At 53.3% G+C, this 22,584-nt stretch overlaps 8 protein-coding genes and 1 non-coding gene across 9 annotated transcripts; 3 read left to right on the top strand and 6 right to left on the bottom strand.

Annotated features, from left to right (window-relative positions):
• Positions 1-154: 154 nt before the first annotated feature.
• BGZ61DRAFT_516734 (uncharacterized protein) lies at positions 155-1,355 on the top strand (the record flags this gene model as incomplete). Its single annotated transcript, XM_046252300.1, has 3 exons — positions 155-295; positions 357-864; positions 1,054-1,355. The coding sequence occupies exons 2-3, from the start codon at positions 567-569 to the stop codon at positions 1,353-1,355; spliced, it is 600 nt and encodes a 199-aa protein (XP_046106190.1). The 5' UTR covers positions 155-295; positions 357-566.
• A 556-nt stretch (positions 1,356-1,911) lies between these two features.
• BGZ61DRAFT_587266 (uncharacterized protein) lies at positions 1,912-5,636 on the top strand (the record flags this gene model as incomplete). The annotated part of the gene is made up of 2 exons (XM_046256476.1): positions 1,912-2,221; positions 2,315-5,636. 2 exons carry the CDS (start codon positions 1,912-1,914, stop codon positions 5,599-5,601), a joined length of 3,597 nt encoding a protein of 1,198 aa, XP_046106189.1. The 3' UTR covers positions 5,602-5,636.
• Positions 5,637-6,596: 960 nt separating this feature from the next.
• On the bottom strand, positions 6,597-7,387 carry BGZ61DRAFT_531137 (uncharacterized protein; the record flags this gene model as incomplete). Its single annotated transcript, XM_046253662.1, has 2 exons — positions 6,597-7,272; positions 7,332-7,387. The coding sequence occupies 2 exons, from the start codon at positions 7,385-7,387 to the stop codon at positions 6,597-6,599; spliced, it is 732 nt and encodes a 243-aa protein (XP_046106188.1).
• A 3,710-nt stretch (positions 7,388-11,097) lies between these two features.
• Positions 11,098-13,035, bottom strand: BGZ61DRAFT_212639 (amino acid permease/ SLC12A domain-containing protein). The gene is made up of 3 exons (XM_046238033.1): positions 12,522-13,035; positions 12,177-12,470; positions 11,098-12,132 (listed from the first exon to the last, which is right to left on the bottom strand). The coding sequence occupies exons 1-3, from the start codon at positions 12,917-12,919 to the stop codon at positions 11,109-11,111; spliced, it is 1,716 nt and encodes a 571-aa protein (XP_046106187.1). The 5' UTR covers positions 12,920-13,035; the 3' UTR covers positions 11,098-11,108.
• A 1,377-nt stretch (positions 13,036-14,412) lies between these two features.
• Positions 14,413-16,263, bottom strand: BGZ61DRAFT_492956 (glycoside hydrolase superfamily; the record flags this gene model as incomplete). Its single annotated transcript, XM_046250593.1, has 1 exon — positions 14,413-16,263. The coding sequence occupies one exon, from the start codon at positions 16,261-16,263 to the stop codon at positions 14,413-14,415; it is 1,851 nt and encodes a 616-aa protein (XP_046106186.1).
• Positions 16,264-17,132: 869 nt separating this feature from the next.
• BGZ61DRAFT_349770 (uncharacterized protein) lies at positions 17,133-18,710 on the bottom strand (the record flags this gene model as incomplete). The annotated part of the gene is made up of 1 exon (XM_046240173.1): positions 17,133-18,710. One exon carries the CDS (start codon positions 18,708-18,710, stop codon positions 17,133-17,135), a length of 1,578 nt encoding a protein of 525 aa, XP_046106185.1.
• A 708-nt stretch (positions 18,711-19,418) lies between these two features.
• Positions 19,419-21,867, top strand: BGZ61DRAFT_449177 (Mre11 DNA-binding presumed domain-containing protein). The gene is made up of 4 exons (XM_046245572.1): positions 19,419-19,454; positions 19,496-19,623; positions 19,668-20,760; positions 20,804-21,867. Exons 1-4 carry the CDS (start codon positions 19,439-19,441, stop codon positions 21,604-21,606), a joined length of 2,040 nt encoding a protein of 679 aa, XP_046106184.1. The 5' UTR covers positions 19,419-19,438; the 3' UTR covers positions 21,607-21,867.
• On the bottom strand, positions 21,784-21,855 carry BGZ61DRAFT_t96. Its single transcript has one exon. It is a non-coding gene; the product is annotated as a tRNA-Asp (tRNA).
• On the bottom strand, positions 21,868-22,582 carry BGZ61DRAFT_449175 (glyoxalase domain-containing protein). The gene is made up of 2 exons (XM_046245571.1): positions 22,050-22,582; positions 21,868-22,007 (listed from the first exon to the last, which is right to left on the bottom strand). Exons 1-2 carry the CDS (start codon positions 22,496-22,498, stop codon positions 21,989-21,991), a joined length of 468 nt encoding a protein of 155 aa, XP_046106183.1. The 5' UTR covers positions 22,499-22,582; the 3' UTR covers positions 21,868-21,988.
• Between the last annotated feature and the right edge of the window lie 2 nt (positions 22,583-22,584).

Here is a 22,584-nt window from a genome sequence, read left to right as displayed (position 1 = left end):
AAAGAGTCCTTCTGCTAATGCTTTGGGATTCTGACACGATCTTGAATCGCACCCGCGACCAGCATCGCGTGCCTGGCTGCGCTTAACCAAACCTGCCCTTCCCGACTCCTGCACTCGATCCTACCTAGAGGTACTTATACACGGCAAAGCAGTGGCTCAATTGAGTACCAGTTTCTTGGGGCATTCACGCGGTCACTCGCTAAGCACGTGACAACTCCGAATGCTGCCCTTACCGTGAGCAAACCCATCCATGTCATTCATCCCGTTGGCATTGAGAAGCGACACGACAAAAAAGGTGAGTTATCACACGGCTCAGGGTCTGCATTTCTAGGTGACCGATTCTAATCTCGTCACAGATGCGACAACTCAGCCAATGCCCGAGATATAATAGCCTCGAGCTCTGAGGGCCCAGACGAGGTTCAGTTCATGTGGTCGTGAGCTCTGGGCAGCGGAACCTCCCAAGATGCCACTATTATTTCTAATGAGGACGATATCGTCTTTGTGCGCGAGAAACAGTTGAGGACTCATCCCATCAAACATGATACGTCCATCATCAAACAAGATCCATGTGTTGTCCTTGTGAGCCGGAAGCAGTCGAGAACCCATCGTCAGGACCTGGAGCGACCAGACAATCATATTGTGACTCCTCCCTCTTTGTCCCGTTACGCTCCACCTCAGAGCAACACGACCACCCAGGAACACCTCTGGCACCCAGGAACACCTCTGGCACCCAGGAACACCTCTGGCACCCAGGAACACCTCTGGCACCCAGGAACACCTCTGGCACCCATAGAAATGGGAGTCCTTGTCAGCGACAAGGGCTTGACTGTGATGATCCATCCGTTGATCGGATTCCACGTCGCAGTATGAGGACCAAGAGAAAGCACAGCAACGATGAACAACTGGACCTGGTTTAATTCCGTTCTGGACCTGTCGCCCCGCCCGAGACAAAGTGGGAATTCGACGGCGACGGCGAGTTCAACATCACACCTTCTAGCCTGCCTGTCCCTGGTTCAAGCCTTCCCCATGGTTCTGTCTTTGTTACGGTTCCAGCCAACACATTGACGACTCGTCGCGTGCCCAAACTCGCCGATTTCTTCATCGTTGTCACTGAAAGGCCTCCCTTCTTGCGTTTACGAAGCGGCCCCGGCTGGCTTGTCGAGGAGTACCGGGCCTTGGGCAATATATCCGCTCAGGTTCGCATCTCACCGCGGCTACAACCGTCCTTGAATGCCAAGATCCTCACAGAGGACATCACAAGTGCCAACTGGGTTAACCGCAGATTGGCCCCCGTCATCGCCGAACGGGCAAAGTCAGAGTTCCGAGACCCAGAGACGGATAACATATATTACTAGACTAAATGTTTATCTTTCTTATTAATTAGACTGCTAAACAAAATGAAGAATTAGTCCAATAAGTTGTATTTCCCAAAGTACACTACCCTGACATGGTCATTTTCTCTCACGGTGCTCTCGTCGAGGTCTTCCAATCTGGAGAAACGCGACATACCATGACGCATACATCGAACGCCATCAGAACGCCGACCTGGACTCCACCCACCACATGTGTCTTCGCATACTTCACCAGAGGGGAGGCTCCCAGGTCTGGGATCGCCCTCCACAAATCAGTCTTTTCTCACCTCGACTTCACCTTCGTTCTCATCCTTCTTTTTCATCCCAAAACCACTTCATTCTTGCCTTCTTTTGCACTCCGAAACCGGCAGAGCTGCCACCTGGCTGCCAGTTGCCAACCCAGTGTTTTCGGCAACAGACAAACACCACATTGGACGCGCTCCGTGTTTGGTTTCTCCCTGCCGACTTCCCCCACACAAATTTTTTACCCCTTCACACATCACCTCTGACTTCACCAACTCCACAACTCAACCAAGTACACTACTGGGTCTAGGCCATCATGGCGACCTTTCGGGAGACTACACCAGTCGAGTCTGACTGGTTTGTCTGCTTGGCGGCTATTGACGATGTGCTCGCCCATGGATATCACGACGAGACTCTCAACAGTCTCGGCAGTGGCAAGCATGCGGGCCTCCAGACGATGTTCAAGCTCTGTATCGGCAAATTCACTACCCCTACCCTCACCATCCGCTTCACTGTGCGCAACGCCGACCGTCGCTATACGGTGCTTACTCTGGTCTGTCCTCTTGATGCACTTGATGGCGATCTTGTGGTCAATTCGATCAAGCCGGACGCAGTCGAGAGTATTGGTGAGTTGCTGTTCCAAATCCCCTCTATCCCAGTTGGCGACCACCTGGGTGGCACGAAGTCGATGAAGGACAAGTGGCTAACTTAACCGTGAGATCAAGAGGTTGAAGACGCTGTGTTGGACGCATTCCCAGCCACATTCGTTCAGCGAGGAGTCGACGAATTCAGTACCATCAAATTCCACCTCGCGTCTGGGAAAGTCAAGCTCATTGCTGCTGAATTGGCACGACCTGGTCTGACAGTACCTGACGCTTGCATGGACATCCGCACCGCCCTACTAGCCCACATCAAATCCCGACACGGTGTTGTCCCCATTCATATCCTCTTTCGCGATGGGAGGACCTTCCCCCTACACTGGGCACCCAAGCTGGCCAACCTCGGGGAGTACACCTCGCCCTACGAGCCTTTCACCGCGAATATTCAGCAAAAGATTTCAGCCCTGACTTTCGACAATTTTGCAATGGAAGATGTCGAGAGGCCCGACGCCCCCGCTCCACGAAGAAATATCTTCATGTCCAACGTCCAACGCACTGTATCTCTCATCGGAAGTGTGGTAGAGGAAGTGGAGGTGCTCCGCGATCGTACGGCCGAACTTTTTGACACTCCTCTCAAAGTTGCTGTTATTCGGGACCCCTTTTCCACTTGGGACCCTCAGCCGACAGACAAGGCAACGTTTGGCATGATTGCAGATGGTGCACCCCTCCACCAGTATTTTGTCCTCTCTGGCGATAAAGTCTCGCATCTCCTGCCCCGTACTGGTGAGCAGTGTCGGTTCTACATCCCCACGGCTGCAGGCAATCGGGAGCCACCCGACGTGAAGCTAACGGCTGACGATATCAACGACGTGGTGAGAGAGCTGGCTACAAAGTTGGACTTGGCTTACGAAATTGCCGACTCCAACGGGTCAGACGAGACCATCGCAGAGCTGTTTCTCTCGGAAGTTGAAGGTGTTCTGATGTCTGTGGTGAAACACCCTAGCGATGAGAGCCTTGTGTTGCTGCCTGATGGAGACAAGTCCCTGCAACTAGCGATCACAGCCATGGAGTTGGCACCCGCAATCGTCCAAGCCTATGCTGATCCTCACACTTTCCGCACCTTCTTGGAATCATGGGTTGAGAAATATGCCCGTCGGCGAGTCGCTTACCCTGACGGACGAGGGCAGCCGTGGCACGCCATGCGTATCGGACTGCCTGCTGGCACCAGAGCGGACATCGCCATGTTCTCAGTCAGCACTCCCAATCAGAACGACTGGCCCACCCACCTGCAGAGTCCCCCAATCCGCCCAAACCTTCCCTCGCACACTGTCAAGGGTCGACTGAACAAGTTCTTGGAATCGCTATCCTCCGAGTTGGATGCGAACAAATGCTCTACGGTTGACGTTGGTCTGTGGTATTCAGCCAGCAAGGAGGGAGCGGAGGCTGAATGCAACGCAATCACTGACATGAATCGACTACCAAAGACCAGTATGGCTGCACGATTTTGGCATCACTCACTCGATTTCCAAGGTGACGCTCCTTCTCTCAATCTACTGTCTGCCTTCCCTACTCTTCAGACTGCTTTGGACATCGGAGAATTCCTTGGCGAGCACGCAGATGTTGTGAAAGACTTTCGGGGCATGGGAGGCTACATCTTTGTCGATGGTGTCCCTGGTGCCGGGAAGTCAACCTTGGGTGTTACCGTCTGCAAAGCCATCATGGAGAGTGGCAAGATTGCCTGGATTGCGCCCTCAAACGCCTCGGTCCAGGATGCTTGCGAGCGACTGGCGAAAGCGACTCCTGAAAAGACTGTTCGTCGGATGCTACCTTGGGCAGCAGAGCTCGGCAACTTGACAACTACTCCGCCTAAGCCTCGCCAGATCGTCACTGAGAAACGTCTTTCAATGTCTGAGACCAAACTCGCTACCTACGTCAACAAACTCTCAGCTGCCCGTTTCGCTTCTGTCCAACCCTCTATGATCCCTTCATCTATGAGCAACCTGGCACACAAAATGGCGAAAGAAGACGAGCTCAACTGTGCCAATTTCTTGCGAGGCATGGATGAGCTCAAGAACTCCCCTAAATGCTATGCAGAAAACATTGTTCAGCGTCGCGCTACGGCTCTGGAACTGCTCTGCACGACCATCAAGTCCTGTGACGCTGTTTGTGCCACACCGATTGCCTTCGCCCAGTTGATGGACCACATGAAAAGATTCATGCCCGGCTTCAAGTTCTCGCTTGTTGTGGTTGACGAAGCTGGACGTATGTCAGAGAATGCGTCGCTGATTTCAATCTCGAAGTGTCCTGACACCCCACACTTGTTCATCGGCGACAACAGACAATTCGCTCCAATCAGTCTGCTTCATGGAGACCGAAATGTCAAGTCGTTTTTCAGTCCTCAACGCGGCCTCAGCCTTTTCCAACGCGTGAAGTCGGTTGGATCGGTGACTGCCACCTTGAGTGTCAATCACAGAGCGTTTGGGCCGGTGGTCAACTGGGCGGCCGACCACATTTACGGCGGTGAGATGGTGGTCGCGAACCAGAGTGACAGTAAAGCGTCGCTAGAGATGCGGAGGTGGCTCTGTGACAAATTTGATCGAAAAGCGAAGGGTTCGACCTTTGTCTGTGAAGTTGGAGATGCGGCAGAGGTGCCAGTTGGGACTTCTTTTGCAAACCCAATCAACGCCCTCTTTGGGAGAGAGCTCATCGCCATGATCTATCGCGAGGCTCCCCTCTACAACGCTCGCGATGTCAAGGCTCGTGTCAACCCTCCTCGCTTTGGGTCTACACTGGTCATCGTTGGCTATTCGGCACAGAAGAATGAATGGGAAGGCCTGATGAGTGAGCTTTCTCCTGCTGAGGTCCCCTTGGACCGAGTGGAAGTTCGCACTATCGATGACTCCCCAGGCCATGAAGCTGATTTGGTCATCTGTGACTTGACTCGCACCGACAAGGCTGGTTTCCTCCACGAAAGAGAACGCCTCGCTGTTTTGTCGACCCGCGCTCGCGTTGCCATGGTCATTTTGGGATGCCCAAAGACAGCCCACCCGAAGAGTTCCCTCGGTGATTTGTTCAGGTATGTCGAAAAGAACAAGGCCTATGGCAAGGTGCGTACCGATCGCAAGGCATCTTGGCACAAGTTCTGTGACAAGTGTGCTCAGCATGGTCACACCACTATCGAGTGCAAGGCTGCTCCCACATGTCCCATTTGCGTTGCCAACCGTCGCCCATACAACCACGCGCTGCGATTCTGCCCACACGCTCATACGAAGCCATTCCCCGACATCTTCACTTTAGATCCTGTGCCTGGCGACGGTGTAGACCGCAACCCATTCGGCTCTGGGAGCTCTCTCACCGGCAAGCGACAGAAGTCTCGAAACGCAGCTAGGGAGGCGAGGAGGACCTAGGAGGCAAGAAGCTAGTGATGCACAGGATGCGCAGGATGGTTCTGTAGAGATAATTTGCAATGTTAATTAATACTTGTCTTTGTGTGTTTGCGAATTGTCCACATTTCCATCTTAAAGGTGATGTTGCCGTACTCTTTGACGTCCAGCACGCCCAGCAATTCCATGAAGTCCTTACTCTTTACCGTGTGAATCTTGTCCACTGGCCTATCGACCCCGAAGTGGTATCTCGTCTACATGGCGACGTTCTTGGATGCCGCGGTGTCGGGTGATTTGCATTTCAGCCGGGCGTATCGCCGCCGACTTCAAAGGATCTCTCTCGGACCAGGGCAGCCTCGTCCGTTCACGACTCTCGGTCTCAGCGCAGTGACTTGACAGCAGGTTCATTTGTCGCCAACGGAGGGAAGAGTACAGAAATAGGAGGTGTAACATAATTATTTGCTGAAGACAGTAAACTAACGGCAAGAGTAAAACCATAAAAGGTGAGCCCAGGCCATAAGAAAGATCATCCGTCATGCGATTCCAGCAAGTGCAAGCAAATCAACCATCATCAATTCCGGTTGTCCATCGTGGCTGTACTTTCTCTGGTTCCTCGTACTACGACGTGGAATCCGCTATCAAAGGGGCCATCGCCGTTAAATCCTCGTCGGAAAGGTCTCCCATTTTGATGGAGGGATCGTCCTAAGGAAGGGATGCAAAAGTGGGAGGCATAAGGCTTGATCGGGAGGAAATAAGTCATTCCATACACTTTCACATCAGTCTGCATATTTAGTTTATCAGTCTTCGCACAGAAATGTAATTTAGCAAGCGACATAATTATTTGCCGGTGAGGACAATAAACTAACGGCGAGAGTAGAAACAGGAAATGCAAGCCCACATCCGACTTGGCGATGTGCCATTAACAAAGATCACCCATCATGTGATTCCACCAAGTGTAAACAACAAATAGCAAGTGTAAGGAACAACCATCATTAGTAACATATCCCTCTTAGTTGCAATCACCTCCAGATCCATGGCAGCCAAGTGGGGACAGGCAGGGTGGAAGGTGTGATGTTGAACTCGCCATCGCTGTCGGCGTTCCCCTCGCTGTTGCTGTTGTATTCCCACTTCGTCTTGGGCGGGGCGATTGGTCCAGAAATCGAGCCAGGGAGAGAGCGACGGGGAAGGCTTGAACTAGGGACAGGCAAGGTGGAAGGTGTGATGTTGAACTCGTCATCACCATCAGAGTTCCTCTCTGCGAAGGGCGGAGCGACCGAGTTAGAGCGGGGTTGAACCAAGCCTAGTTGTTCATCGTCGTAGTACTTTCTTTTGGTCCTCGTAGTGCGCCGTGGAATCCGATGGGCCAGAGGGGCCAGAGGGGCCACTATGGTCAAATCCTCGTCGGAAAGGTCTCCCTTTTTGATGGATTCGTGCTTGATAGGTTCGCACTTGACAGGTTCATGCTTGACGGGTTCGTGTTCGTGCTTGACAGGTTCGTACTTGATAGGCTCGTGCATGACGGGGGGAGTCCTCAACCGCTTCTGGCGCATAAAGACGACATCGTCATCATCGGAAATGACAATGGGATCCTGGTTGCGAGGCTGGGTCCGCGACCGCTTCCGGCGCACAAAGACGACATCGTTATCATCATCAGAAATAGCAATGGGATTTTGCGAGGTTCCTGAGTCGTTGTGACTGTGGCGGAATTAGAGACTGGCCACCAAATGCAGGCCATAGACCGTGAAGTGACTCACCTTGCGTGCGGCGACAGGGACTGGACGTCGTCTGAGTTCTCGAGTTCCGAGGCCATTGTGCCTTGGACAGCAGCTGAGTTGATCCGTCTGCAACGAGATTAGAATTGGCCACCAAGAAGTGCAGGCCCTGAGCCGTGTGGCAACTCACCTTTCTTTGTGCTGCGTCTTCACCCAGTGGGATGGATGACAAGGATGGGGATGCTTCTCGGTTTACTCGAGAAGTTGATGATGGGAGATGGGAATACTCGAGAAGTTGAGGGTGGGTGGGAATTCTCAAGGTGCCTTGGACGGAAAGGCGGGCAGGCATCGGTGGGAAGTGTTTTATGAGTCCAGCCGTGGCAGGAGCCGGCCCGCTCCTTCCTTCGTGAGCCATGCCCCCGCGAGGATGACGGCGTGCCTCAGGAACAAAGAAGACGACCTGTTCAGGGAAGGAAGTCGCGATGACGGTTCTCGAAAAGGGCAGCACTCGGAGACAGACAAAAACTCGGCATCGGCCGTGGATGTACCACTTGTCGTTTGAGCGGGAGTTGGTGTTTGAAAAGATAATCAGAAGTTTTTGGGTATGTTTGGTGAGTTTACCTCCAGCTACTCGACCGGTCACTGGAGGGTCACGGACTTTCTCGTAAGTTATCCGCTTCACGAACCAGGTCTCAAAAAAAGACCCAGCACGGGATGCGACGGTTAGATCGCTTCCAAGGGGTTCAGGGTTTTCGGCCGAATGTAGTGCCTCAACCTCTGCCGGTCTGAAAAAATGTGCCCATTGTAGAGTTCTGTCTTGTCGGGGTTGGAGTGATAGTCGGGTCGATCTAGGAGCTAAGCTCAACTACAGCTATCGAAAGTCTGAGAGCTAGTTCAACCAGGTGTTAGCATTCTGAGGTAGAGAGGGATTAAGGTGAGGAGTTAGCTTACACACCAAACCAAAGGTCAGATGGCGATTATCGGCAAGGGCAGCACTCAGATTGTCGCGTGGGTCGCGGGTCGCTGGCTGACATTACCGGGCAGGCCCAAGATGCTCCACGAATCCAGTAGTCAAGTAAGTCGCCGTCGTGTAAGGTAGGTAGGTAGGTAGATATCCACAGGATCGAGTACGGGGAGAGGTAGGAGGGGAAAGGGAGTAAAAATTGGACACAACCAGGCGGGGAAACCTGGTTGCGGACACGATTCAAGATCATGCCAGAGCCCCAAAGCGTCAGCAGAGGGACCCTTTTGTCAAGGGCCGAGTGCGGCGTAGAATAAGATGTCGAAGGGAAGTAGGCGGAAACCTGAGAGTAGTGTTGCGAGAGTATAGGAGCAGAAAAGTGTGTGACAAAAGAGAGGTAAAAAGTAGATGTCAAAGGATTAGCAGCCAAGTAAACGAGGGTTAGCTCGCATGTTCAAGGTTGCGCTGCAAACGGAAAAAGTAGCATAGCCATGTTCATAATCAACATCGATTAGAGTAGCTGCCGTCGGTGCGAAAGAGAAGATGTAACGCCGGATTGTGCTGCAGTCTTCGGCCCTAGCCTGACGCCTGGACAACATGAGTCGGAGATAGGAGAGGGATAGTACGACTGTTGTTCAGAATTGGAAAAAAATTTAACCCTCCAGCTACTCGACCGGTCACTGAAGGGGCCACGGTGATCGCACCGCTTATCGAACCAGGCAGAGCCCAGCACGGGATAAGTCTTGCGTATCCATGGGTTCGGCACTGCAGGTCGCACGTAGTACCTGAGTCACCGCCGGTCTAGTCTTTATTCTGATGTGTAGAGTCGTGAGGTTGTCGGAAAGGTAGGAGTTTTGTGTCAATGGGGTCTCTGGGAGCTGCCTCCGCCCAACTTGCGGTATTCTCCGTTTCGGTAACGGCATGTCCTTAGAACGCTTGACTGAGGGCGTGACGGGGCCGCATCAATCTTGACGGGAGCGGGGCTCAACCAGTTTTTGGCGAAGGGCCTTCGTACGAGTATCATTGTCAGTCATGAAGGAACCGAAAGAGGGAACAAATGTTACGCAAAGGGCTGGCTCCTCCGTGAGGCAACCGGCAACAAGATGTGTGTCTGTGAGTTGACCACCTGAAGCGACTCGGTCGTAGGGAGCAAATAAAAGAGGAACTAGGATAAAGTGAACTCACAATACAGTCGTGTCCGGCATTATGCGACCATGCCCCCTGGGCTGAAGCTGAACGAGTGCGCGACGACGGCCAGCTCCGGGTTCTGGCCGCCCCGCTGCCGTGGATTGCATTCGGCTCTGTCCAATGTGTGTAGAGTGGCGATGTGTAGTATGGGTGGTGAGAAGGGGGAATTCCCAGACAAAAGGTGAGGTTGAGGTTGAGGTGAGTAGGAAAACAAAGGCAGGGTGCGTCAACAAAGGTCGTGTTTGGTGCACGCGAGGTGTTTGCCGGTGTTGCCAGGTGCCAGTGGTGCGGCTGGTGCGCGTTGACTGCACGTCTTGACAGCTGGTTGCCAGATGGCAGAGCTGCAGGTGAGCCCGAGGTGAGGTGAGTTGAGACTGATTCTTAAGTGAAAAGGATCCCAAAATATTTCGTCCAAAAGATGGATTATAACTATAATGGGCGGAGGGGGTATCCTCACGTTGTGCCACCGTGAGCCTCCTTGCCTTCAAAGAGGCACAGCAGACAGATAAAAAGGCACACTGTCGCCGTTTGTTATATTTTAACGCGTAAATCGCCGCAATTACGGGGCACGTCTCGCTTCAAATCTTCCGTCGGTTCCCATGCAGGTTCTGGATAACCCAGGCATTCCATGTTGTGTTGTGTTTGACTGTGGCAGTTGTCCGTGGCAGCGCCGAATGTTCCTACTATCTCTTGGTCAGCATGGCTCGGGCTCGCGAAAAGGAGGTCGTTCGTACAGTGAATGGGAATGTCGATGAGCGTCGTGCAGAAGTCAGGCAATGAAGCACATGAAGCAACTAGCCCGCCCGAGCGGATTCGATAGCTGTGGCGACGACTGAGAGCTTCGCGAACGCCGGATTGTCTATGCTATCTTCGACTCTGACTTGACGCCTGGTGACAACAAAGGTTGGAGATGAGGGATGGCGATTAGGGATGGCGATGAGGGATGGTAGGAGAGGTTTTCAGGATGAATTACGAGAGAAGATAACCCTCCAGCCACTCGACCGGTCACTGGAGGGCCACGGCGATCTTTCGGCTGGTCTGGTGTTAACCCATCCTGAGATGTAGTTGTAGAGTTGTAGGTTGTTGGAGAGGTGGGCACACAAGCGGGGGAAACTTTGGGAGAAAATGGTCTCTGGCTCGGCAGTGGCAGTGCCAGATTTTGTGGCGGTAGCCAACAGGGAGAGATTATGTGACCGTTCCAGTGGCAGTTACCCGCCACCTACTGGGCGGTGATTAGCAGAGCGAACACCAATCATCCACATTTTATGCGGAGAGTCCTCTCCCCAGGACTCAAAGGTCTCGGCGAAATCGGCAAGTTTGACTTGTTGGATTTTCGTAACGACCCCAGGTAAGAAGGGAGACGACAGGATATGTTGCTTTTGTATGTCTAACAAAAGGGGACCTGTCTTGCACCAAGTGTCGATCCGAGTGACCTCTACTTTGAGACAAAATGACCACGCTACATCTTATCGCAATCACTGCCCCTAACTTCACCAACCTGCAATCATTTGCGTTCGTATTGTATATCAATATTATCACTAAGACGGAGGCTTGGTATACACTCATAAAATACTACATATATTTCCAAATGTCCATATGGTCAAGTAATGAGCATAATTCTCTTAAATCTAAGACGTCTAGTCCTTGAGCTAAGATCCAGGCCAATCCATTTAAAACAACCAGGAGAGGAAGGTCTTGTAGAACCAACCACCACGGCTGGGGCCCTCGGCCTCTCTAAGGGCAGCCTTGCGAGCCAGGAACTCGTTCTCCTCGTTGTCAATGATATCCTTGCCAGTGTAAAAGTCAACTTCATGGGGCTTGTGGCCGCGGGTCTTCAGGATGAACTTGTGGCCAAAGATGAGGGCCAGGTAGATGGGAATACCAAGGTATCCCGTGATGAAGGTCTTGTACTTTTCGTTGCCAAAGTCGCCACCGACAAAGACGTCGTAGTTCTTGGTGAGGGCGACAAGAACGCACATGAAAAGGGCACCATATGAGCCCCAGATGCCGAGAGGAGCGACATATGGTAGGACTTCATCAGCGATGTTCTGAGCCTTGCGAGCCCTGCACCAGTAGATGTGGGTGACGAGGATGGAGATCCAGGTCAGGAGACCAAAGATGGTGGTGAGGTTGACAAAGTAGCCAAAGACCTTTTGGGAGTCACTGGAGACGTTCATGAAAGCCAGACAAGCGAAGATGGCAGAGAAACCGAGGGCATAGATGGGGACACCACGCTTGTCGGTGCGCTTGAAGATGGCGGGAGCCTGGCCGTTGGACGCAAGACCATAGAGGGTTCGGCTGGCAATGTACAGATCCGAGTTGGAGGCGGAAAAGACAAAGACACAGATACACGCGTTGATGATGTGGGGGAGGACCTTGATGTGGGCGAGATCGGCAGCGACGACAAAGGGCGAGGCGGAAGCACCGGTGGTTTGTTTGGTGGCAAAGGAAAGCTCATCCGAGTCGTAGGGGACGAGCATGCCGACGAGGAGGACGGAGAGGCAGTAGAAGAAGAGGATTCGGTAAAAGGTGAGCTTGATGGCGCGGGGGATCGTCTTGCGGGGGTTCTGGGCCTCGGCGACGGTGACACCGACAAGCTCAGTACCAAGGTAGGCAAAGGTGGCGTTGACCATGCATGACCAGAAGCCAAGGAACTTGCCAGCGTCGCCGGTCTTGATGTAAGGCTTGAATGCGCTGGGATTGTTAGCTAGGTCAGAGGTGAGTGGAATGAAACATACCCAGGATCCTTCCAGTAGCGGAATCCCTTGCGGTCGTGGTCGGGACCACCGCCGAGGACCAGGATGAAGGAGAACAGGATTATGCCGACAATGGTAATGACCTTGAATGAGGACAGCCAGAATTCAAACTCGCCGAAGAACCGGATACCGAAGTAGTTGATGCAGATGATGGTGACGAGGAAGATGGCAATAAAGACACCAGGGTTGACCGTGTCACGATCGACCCAATACTGAATGACGAGGGCAGCAGCCGTCAATTGATTGGGAGTGACGATGATGTATTTGAACCAGTATCTGGTCGCGTTAGTTGGGTTTGTTAGGGAGTTTGGTTAAGAATGTACTTACGTCCAGCCAAGGGCAAAACCAAGAGACGGGTCACAGAAGCGCGAAGCATAACCAGTGAAACCAGCAGAGATGGGCAACCAAGCGGCCATCTCACCGAGAGCAGCCATGACGAGGAAGACGACGAAACCGATGAGAGTGTAGCAGATGAAGACGGAACCAGGACCAGCTTGGGCGAGAGCCTTGCCGGTACCGATGATCAGACCTGTACCGATGGCACCTCCGATGGCAATCATGGTGATGTGACGGGCCTTGAGACCGCGGTGAAGCGACGTCTCGGGGCTGGTCTCAAGACCGGCGATGTGGACAGAGCCGGCATCGTTGATTCCGCCGGTTTTGGCATCGTAGCCCATGTCCGTCTTCTCGACGTCCGACGACGTGCGTTTGACGAGGCCACTCATGACGGCGACTGTGAGAACCAGTAGAAGGTGAAATCCAAGCTCGAGCTGGAGAGCAGAAGAAAAGCCTGTTGGGTAGAAGCAGGTGAGACAAGGTTACACTCTGCGGGCGGGCCAGGTAGATATATAGCCGAAGTCCCAACAGGAAGGATCGACGAGGTTAATGTTTGGGACTGCGGCACCAACCCATGCTGACAGTTTGCACCTGCCGTCATCAGATAACCTCATGGCACGGTCAGCCTCGAGCACCACGGAGCACATGAGTAAAAGCTGCCGAATGGGCGTTGGCCGGCGCTGCATCGGCGACTGTGATTCGGTGTCTCTGGATGGCCTCAAGCTCCACTCGCTCTGGGGAAGCCGGTCGGAAGCCCGTGTGCGCTGCCAAGACGCCGTGTTGCACTGATTCCCTGCTCGCCCAAGCTGAAAACGGCAGCAGCTTTGGATCAGCGACCCTCCCAACGCTCCAGACCCTCTCCGAGACCCTCAGTTGGATGCGACGCTGGGCGGACTGGCCTAGCACAACGCCCGCTTGGAGATCCATCACGTAAGAGTTGGGTGAACACCCTGGCGGTTGCTCAGGGTTGCTCAGGGTTGCCCAGGGTTGCCCAGGGTTGCCACCGATCAGCAGAGTTCTCCCGGCTAGCAATGGGCAGATCGCTTATACACACAGAGTGTGAGAGTACCTCGGGATGTCCCTCGCTTGCAGCCAAGATGCAGCCACTCCAGCCACCAACAAAGCCTCCCGCCAACTGCCTGGCGCCATCGCGGCAGTGGTCGCTTCAGCCGGGCACAGGGCAGATTCCGAGCCATTTCCCAAGCATCAAAAATAGCCGGTCCGCCACAGGCCAGCGCCATGACGCGCAGTGCCGCCCCCCGAGGCCCCAACGGTGTTAGCAAATTCTAGAACAACACCAAATGCTTCCTCCAGCCAGATAAGGTTCCTTGGTGTGTGCTATGCCTGTGCCCCAGCGGAGCTTCTGTGGACCTTCCGGGGTCCTCCGAAGCCACGCCTATCTGGTCCTGCTGTCGCATTGCCTCGCGTCGTCTCCGCCCTCACGTTGCCCCATGTGGAAGGTCGTCGTGCCCATCCACCCTGGCCCTTGTCCAAGCCGTCCGCTATCTCCTCTTTCCCAGCCTGTGCGTATCTGCCGTCCAGGCGCTGCGGGGAAGAATGACCACCTGGGCTCCGCAGGCTCCGCAGGATAAGCCGCCATCCAACAGGAGCAACACTTGGCCAAATCCCTCGAGTTTTGGTTTCATTACGGGACACAATCGTTCATTGAATAACCTTTTTCTCTCCCGCCCGGGCCAGGCCCCAGCTTTTTGCGCCGTCTGATAGGATGTGCTAATCAGCAACCTTGTCACCAACTGCCCGTCTTATGCTGATATCGGCATGCGCGACGCAACACGCGACGGCTTCAGAATACGCGTTCGATTAGGTTTGGCTTTGGGATAAACTTGGTGACACACTACTTTGACTTATGCATACGTACAAGCTAGACGCCGCGCGCCTTCATGAAATCCACCAGGTCGAAAAAACTCTTCTTGAACCGGCGCTCCTGAGTCGTCTGGTTGACCGTTTGGATCCCGAATAGCGCCGCCGAGTCGCCAAATTCCCAGTTATTCATGTACGACCACGCATACGCCCCAACCACCTCCACCTTGTCAATCCAGATGGCCTTGAGCACCTCGCTCATGAAACTGAGGTAGTACAGGCTGCGCGGCGTGTCAAACAATTGGTCCACGAGGGCCTTGTCCGCCTCGCCAAACACGGGAAATCCGAACTCGGTGATGGCGACAGGGGTCCTCCAGGTGTTGTGCAGGTAGTTCAAATAGCTGCGCAGGTAGGTCGGGGTCAGGTACACGTACGACTGCGACCGGTACCCAATGTCCCAGCCGTACACGTTGGTAGTCGTCTGATTCACGCAGTACGGGCGCAAGGCAGACGACGAGTTGCTCGCACATTCCAGGATGCTATCCTTGTCGTCCGCAACCGGGGGCGCAATCACAGTGGCAGTGTACGGGTCGATCCCGAGAAAGTCGGCGGTGCCGCCAATGTACTCCAGATCCTCTGCGCTCAAAGGCACGTAATCTGCAAACGTCTGTTTGAACGAATCGGGATAGTCTTGCCCTAGGAAAATTGGGTTGCAGAACGGCCCCAGCTGGATCGAGTTGAAGTGATCGGCTGCATACACATCCGCCTCGCTAAGGGGGTCCCGAGGGACGCCAAAGTTGTTGTTGAACTTGAGGGAAATTTTCCCAGTCCCGCACAGCTCCTCCTTGTACCAGTGGAAGACCCTAGCGTGCGCCTTGATGACATGGCTGATTGCCTTGGCGTTTTGCGAGTAGAGGAGCGGCTCGTTAAAGGTGAACCAGGTGGGAACACGGTCAGCGTAGTGCGACATGACCACTTTGGCGTAGTGGACGAAGGCGTCTTCAAATGTCTCATTCTGGTACGCACCGTTGACATAGCCGATTTCGGGCCTGTCCGTAGCGGTGGTGAGATTGCTCCCGTAGAACTGCAAAGGAGTGTCGAAGTGAATGAGCGTCACCTCGGGCGTCATGCCTTTATCAAGGATAAAATTGATAACGTCGTTGTAGTGATCGATGCCTTCTTGGTTCACTGGCGTCCCAGGGAGGGCAAACGGCAGGATCCGAGTCCATGCAATGCTAAATGAAAAGTGCTTGGCCCCCATGGCTGCGACCCGCTCAATGTCTTGCTTGTAGTAATAGTAGTGCTCATTGGTCACGTAAGATTTTGGCCGCTCATCCCGAATGAGTATGTCCATGAGTGAAGGCGCCTTGCCCTCTTCGGCAGTCGCTCCCTCGACCTGACTAGCAGAGCTAGACACGCCAAACGCAAATCCTTCTGGAAAGTTGTAGCAGTCGGTTGGTCCAAAGTAGTCTCGCGGCGGAAGCACGAGCTCACTGCTCGGGATTGGTGTGGGTGAAACGGTGGTGCTGTAGACTGCAGTTTCCGTAAAGTTTGGTGGGTTGGCATGTTCCCAGAGCGACGTCCATGCCGCTTGACCATATGGGTCATTGGTGTCTGAGGCTGTTGTCGTTGCATTGGGGTTCCATTTACCCCAAGTGGTGTAAGACAGCGATGGCACCAGTGTGGCCAGTGATTCTGGAGGTGCAGCATATGTAGTGGTGGTTGTAGGAGCTGGGACTGACGTTGCATACCTCACAGTATCTGTAAGAGTATAACTGAATGGAGTAAAGGAGTATTTGGGTTCCCTTGTCTTGGTAACCTTGCAGTCCCGAGTTGTTGGGCCATCCGCAGGCAGGTAGACCTGCTGAGCCACAGCCAGCGAAGCCAAAAATAATTGTCCAAATATCGCCATGATGAGATATCTGAGCTGTGTCTGAGTGATTGCATCAACACCTGAGACTCAGTATTTATCACCAACTCCCACCATCAACCCCTCAATTGATCGGACCGATTCCATCTTGTGACCTTGAATAGGTTTGGCACATAATCACGTATTTAGGAGAATTGCTAGATATTCCCCCGACCCGATGCTCAATTTGGATGAATCCGCGAATTCGTGAGGGTTATTTGCGGGGAACTACCCCAGATGCCCAGCGATTGCGGGGCCTGTGGTGTGAGATGCGGAGATCGGTGGGAAACCTTAGCCCGTGCACCAACCATTGATCATGACGTACGGCCGTTGTAACGCCGTTAACATGCCATCGGGGAAACTTGCGGGGAAATAGAACTGGTGATCGACCGGAGAATACAGTATCCCCGGGTCGGGAGGATTTCGGGAGTTTGCATGACGTTGATGGTTGTCGGGTGAGGCGTCCTTGGCAGCAGAAGTGGCGTAGCTACTTGACGTAGATCTGGGGATATTGGCATCTTGGCGTGTGGTATTGCATCTTGTGTGTCGGGTTATCTTGGTCTTGGTATCTTGGCATTTGACATCTTGACATTTGGTACCTGATCTAGTTCTTGCATAGGTATTGGTCTTGGTATCTTGGCGTCTTGGTATCTTGATAATGGCATCTGACATCTTGGGACGTTGCCGTCTTGGCATACATCCGACATCAATTCAAAGTGTTAGAAGATGCGTAAACATACACTTTTACCAAGCGTTGGAAGAACTTAACACAATATCCAATGTCTTATTAAGTACTGGTATCCTAATTGAATCACTTACAATACATGCAGAGTTAGAAGACAAAACCTGCGCTATCACCTAGGCTGGTAATACTATTGTACATGTTGAAGGCGAAAACACAAATCTGTGTTGGATGGCTCGGAGTGACCTGGCCTTACGCCGAGCATACCCCTCGAAAATGGAGTCTGTGTGGTTTGTCCCAGACAAAACGTGACACCTTTGGCTGCAAAGGCATCCTTGAGTTCCTTGACTTGCTTGGGAGGCGGAGGTTCGTAAGGATCCACTGCAACTAACCTCAACTCTGGAAACCGAAATAGTTTCTGTATCATTCCCATCAAATCCCGATGTAGTTCCTGCCACGCTAGGACCATGCCAATGTGCAATATCCGTAACGATGAAGGAAGACTGGCCATGAATAACTCAGGACACACGTCTTTGAGAGATTCAAACCGTTGATCTCGCTCTTGGTAGTCAAACACAGGCCCATAGAGTAAAAGCTGTTCAACTTCGAGAATTTCAAGCTCCGGAAAGTCGGAAAAGTTCATGTCTCCCCGTAGAGTTTGGTCCCACCTCAGAAAACCTGACACCAATTCAATCACGTCTTCTGAAGTGCCCTGGGCGTGTTCCCAAGTCGTAGTCGTGTAGCAAATCCGCCGCAACGTGTCTCTGATAGGTTCCAGGTGATCGTGCTGTAGGATAGTATACTTGTCCATGTCACAGAAATATTCTAGATCTTCCAGAACGGGACTGCGACGAAGGATCTTGGCCAGATTGTCCGGGTCGAGGCCATGAAGCGACAACCGACGGAGGCTGGACAGTGCAGTATTCCACGGCTCTGTTCGGAAGCGTTCACGAAGGGGGATATCGGTCCCGCAGTCGCAATCGCTAGCTGCCAACTCTTCTAGATTCTGGGCCTTGGCTAGGACGTCTTGCATCTCCTGGATGTGACAGCATTCGTCGGGATTCTTGTCTTGCCCGGGAAGTACCAGATATTTCAGGTGAGGTAGATAGAACGGAGAATCTCTCAAGTAGTGGAGTCCTTCTTGGGATGATCGGTAGATGAGGAGCTGCTCGAGGAACGGCGCAGCCATGATGGTGGCTTCCTGGAGCCACTTGGACTCGACATGATCATATGTCGGCAACGCCTGAAACCCAGCCCGCTCACCGGCCTGCCGGAAGAGGACCTGAGTCGCGGGAGGAACATCGCGGGCGCGGACAGTTCTCAAAGCAAAAAAGGCAAGGGCGCGCACGAGCTTGGCCAGGTCGGGTCGCTCTAGAAGAGTGCGCAGAAACGATTCCAGCGTCTCAATCTCGCGGTTCCGGGCAACAGCGTCACCCCACCACTCTGGACTGCTCGGGTCCGGTTGGATTCCCGTGTGGTAGAAGTGGAAGAGAATGGGCTGGGCAGTGAGGCGAAAACGCCGTGAGGTCCGGCTCAGCCGTGAAAGGGCCTGCTGCTCCTCCAGGCAAGTGGCCACGGCGCCGGCTGGGAGGTCGACAACGTGGGCAAGGCGACAGTGCATGCACAGGTTCCGGCAGATGGCGGCAATAATCTCCATGGGCAAGTCGGCGAGCGAGAGGTGCCGAAGCTTCCCCGGGGAGGTCATGGCGGGGTTCGGCGAGTGGTTTGCTCCATGGAGCAGATCCTGGTCGACCCGGACGAGATGCATGGGCGGAGACGCTGAAGTCAATTGACAAAACGCATGCGAGGCGGGCGAGTACGGTCTCCGAGGCCGGAGGCGTGCAAAGGGTGGCCTCGGGTGGGTGCCGCCGAAAGTCCTGGTCGAGCGTCGTGAGTTGTTTCCTGGAGTTGTCAGTTGCCAAGTCGAATTTCCCAAGGCTAGTCGCGTTTATCCGTGTTGGGCATCAGGTAATCCTGCCAGGGGTGGCTCGGGCGGTTGACGACGGCAGACAGCGCTGACCAACATCTCAAGACGACGCAGCATGAACATGAATCACGATGCACGATGAGCACTCTGAACACGCCCAAAAGATGGTGTTTAGTCGCTGTCGGAGATGCAATCGGCGGCACGGGGTAGGGATCGGCGCCGTGTCTCCACTTACCGAGTTGGAGTTAATCCGTCCCGCCAATGTTACTGTTGCACGTTGAGTCCCTCTGTGTTCGTCCGGTTCAAAGGCTAGTAGGGATGCACCTAGTCGGTCGGTGTGCTGAATATCGGATACGTCGGGCTTGGCTTGTCCAGAAGTGACTGTTCGCTGTTCCGTCGCATTGGCTGCTGTCAGAGCTATGTCGTGAGCCAGATCCTGGTCATAAGTGTAAATCTATTGACGGGGTTGTCAGTTGAGGCTGGTCACGTGACTTCGCACCTCCCCGCGTCAATCGCGGTCGCGTAAAGCACAGGCATCAGCAACCTCATCGTCATCAGGATCGAACAAGATGCCCGAATTCACGGGTAAGTCTCCTTGTGGCTTGTTTTCTTAGCTAACGAATTAGAGGCGGACACGATCCGTATCCTCATCGCAACTGACAACCATGTCGGGTTCGAGGAGCGAGATGCTATCCGAAAGGATGACAGTTGGCAAACCTTTGATGAGATCATGAATCTCGCCAGAACTGAAGATGTAGGTGGTTTGTCAGTGGCAGTTGAACTTGACTAACGGATTAGGTCGACATGGTTCTCCTCGCTGGCGATTTGTTCCACGACAACAAACCCTCTCGCAAGTCTCTGTACCAAGTCATGCGAACTCTCCGACAAAATGTCCTTGGCATGAAGCCTTGCCCACTCGAGTTTCTGTCCGATGCTGCGTCCGTCTTTGATGGAGCCTTTCCTCATGTCAATTACGAAGACCCCGATATCAACGTCTCTATCCCAGTTTTCTCTATCCACGGAAACCACGACGACCCCTCAGGCGACGGCAACTTTTGTTCTCTCGACCTCCTACAAGCCAGCGGACTGCTCAACTACTACGGCCGAGTCCCAGAGGCAGATAACATCGAAGCGAAGCCGATTCTCCTCCAGAAAGGATTGACAAAACTGGCTTTATTTGGACTAAGCAACGTCCGCGATGAGCGCATGTTTAGAACATTCCGTGACCACAAGGTCAAATGGTTCCGACCTGGCACACAAATGGGAGACTGGTTTAACCTGTTGGCTGTTCACCAAAACCACCACGCCCACACAGCAACGTCATATCTTCCAGAGAATGTGCTACCCGACTGGCTGGATGTGGTCATCTGGGGACACGAGCACGAGTGTCTGATTGATCCGACTCAAAACCCAGAGACAGGATTCCACGTCATGCAACCAGGTTCATCCGTTGCAACCTCTCTAATCCCAGGAGAGGCTGTCCAGAAGCACGTGGCCATCATGAGCGTTACTGGCAAGGATTTCAAGGTTGACAAGATTCCTCTCAAAACAGTTCGTCCATTTGTCACTCGGGAATTGGTTCTCTCCATAGACAAGAGATTCAAAGGACTAGACAAGAAAAAGGACAACCGACAAGAGGTGACACGGAGGTTGATGGAGGTGGTTGAGGAAATGATTGAAGAGGCCAATGCCGATTGGGAAGCGATTCAAACCGACGAAGAGGCTTTGGAGGAGCGGCCACTCCCTCTTATCCGACTCAAGGTCGAGTACACAGCCACAGACGGAGGCTTGTTTGAGTGCGAAAATCCCCAGCGATTCTCCAACCGGTTCGTCGGCAAGGTAGCCAACACAAACGACGTCGTCTACTTTTACCGCAAAAAAACATCCCAGCGTAAGTCACTCCCTCCATTGATTTACTCTCTAACACAACCCAGGCAAGACTACGGCGACCAACCCGACAGAGGCTTTAGAGGCGTTGGCTGAAGGAGACGACTCGATGAAAGTGGAGTCTCTTGTACAGGAATTCCTGTCGGCACAGTCACTCCGAGTACTCCCCCAGGGACCATTCGGTGATGCAGTGACACAATTTGTAGCCAAAGACGACAAGCACGCTATGGAACTGTTTGTGTCTGAGCACCTCACAGGCCAGGTTCGCCAGATGTTGGGTCTGGAGTCGGATGATGAGGACTTGAACAGCGCCATGGAGATTTACAGGAACAGGATTGAACAGGAACAGGCTAGCGAGCCGCGCACAACCCAAAACGAGCGGAAGAGAATACTCAAACCCAAGCCAGCAGCCTGGGATAGCGACTTTGATGGCAACTGGGAGGACGAACCAGATGCGTGGACGTACGAGGACGGAAGCATGGCTGTGCAAGAAGATGAGGAGCCCGCCAAACCCAAGCGAGCGCCCCGAGCCAAAGCAGCCCCGAAGAAGGCCCCTGCTCGTCGTGGTAAAAAGGCTGTTGAGAGCGAAGAAGAGGACGTTGTGATGGAATCGGATGAACCAGCACCTCCACCCAAGACACGACGAGCACCGGCCAAGCCCAAGGCGGCCCCCAAGAAGACTGCAAAGACTGCAAAAGCACCCGCCAAGCCAGCCGCTAGAGCGACAAGGACACGACAGACAAAGCTTGATTTCTCTCAAAGTCAGGCCGCGGTGGAAATTAGTGACGATGAGATTTCAGAAGACGATGCATTTGAGCCGGCACCAACGACTCGATCGAGGAGGAGATGAGCGAGAACAGGCCATAGGAATAAAATGTAAATCAATGACAGAAGAAAGGTTGTCGCATTATTGAAAATATCGGCCACAGAAACAGGCGTATGAATCCAAATGAGTGACAAAAAAGTATCCAAGTAATTTACCTGTGGATACTGCAAAAAGAAACAGGCGTATAACCTGTGGCTGGATCTCTCCCGCCGGGAATTGAACCCGGGTCTCAAGCGTGACAAGCTTGCATACTGACCACTATACTACGGAAGATTGCAGGCGTTGTGCGCCTGTGTAGTGAGGGGGTTGTTGGATGCGAGTCTCCAATTTGATACTGAGAGGCTTACGCAGTGGGTCGGCCCAGATCTGCTGTGGAATGAAGCATTATTTCTCATCCGCGTTCTATTTACAAGTAATGAGAGAGCCTACATTGTTAGCCGTGTTCAATTAAACGGGCAAGGACCTACTCAATGAGATTCCCGTCTGGATCGCGCACGTAGATGCTCCGAATCGGTCCCCGAGCACCCGTTCTATCCACAGTCTTGCCGCCCTCCAACACGGCAATTCCATCTCTACCAAACCCCGCAATCGCATCATCAAGTGACGTGCCATCCTGGACAAGAAAGCACAGGTCGGCTGTCCCGGGCAGAGCCGTCAAGGCCTTTGGTTCGAATTCCTTGCCCTTTTGGTGAAGGTTGATCTTGGAGTCACCAAACCTCAAGGCAAATCTCTTGGTTGCCGGGTCGGAAGCTGCTGCAAACGTCTCCAGCTTCATTCCCAGATACTTGGAGTACCATTTCGAAGTAGCCTCAACGCTGGCGCAGGTAAGGACCAGGTGGTCGAGAGCTTTGACAATGACGCCAGACATGTTGGTATCGTGATGGTGGCAGTTCTCCGCTTCACTGGATTGCCTCATACTACGCCAAGTGCCTTGAGCGGCACTGCGGCGTTCGGCGTGCGGCCACTGCGGCTTGGATGCGGGGTAGCTTTACTGCTTGGGGT

This window comes from Ilyonectria robusta, assembly GCF_021365365.1.
Source record: "Ilyonectria robusta strain PMI_751 chromosome Unknown BGZ61scaffold_7, whole genome shotgun sequence".
In the NCBI taxonomy this organism is placed as follows: Eukaryota; Fungi; Ascomycota; class Sordariomycetes; order Hypocreales; family Nectriaceae; genus Ilyonectria; species Ilyonectria robusta.
The sequence above is the reverse complement of the archived record's forward strand: the minus strand, read 5'-3'. Positions and strand labels throughout refer to the sequence as shown.

Coding starts and splice junctions, on each gene's coding strand:
- BGZ61DRAFT_212639 (XM_046238033.1), bottom strand. CDS start 12,919: ATGAGTGGCCTCGTCAAACGCACGTCGTCGGACGTCGAGAAGACGGAC. Junction 12,471..12,521: donor GGTTTTGCCCTTGGCTGGAC/GTAAGTACATTC, acceptor TAACGCGACCAG/ATACTGGTTCAAATACATCA. Junction 12,133..12,176: donor CGCTACTGGAAGGATCCTGG/GTATGTTTCATT, acceptor TAACAATCCCAG/CGCATTCAAGCCTTACATCA.
- BGZ61DRAFT_449177 (XM_046245572.1), top strand. Junction 19,624..19,667: donor ATCTCGCCAGAACTGAAGAT/GTAGGTGGTTTG, acceptor CTAACGGATTAG/GTCGACATGGTTCTCCTCGC. Junction 20,761..20,803: donor CCGCAAAAAAACATCCCAGC/GTAAGTCACTCC, acceptor AACACAACCCAG/GCAAGACTACGGCGACCAAC.
- BGZ61DRAFT_449175 (XM_046245571.1), bottom strand. CDS start 22,498: ATGAGGCAATCCAGTGAAGCGGAGAACTGCCACCATCACGATACCAAC.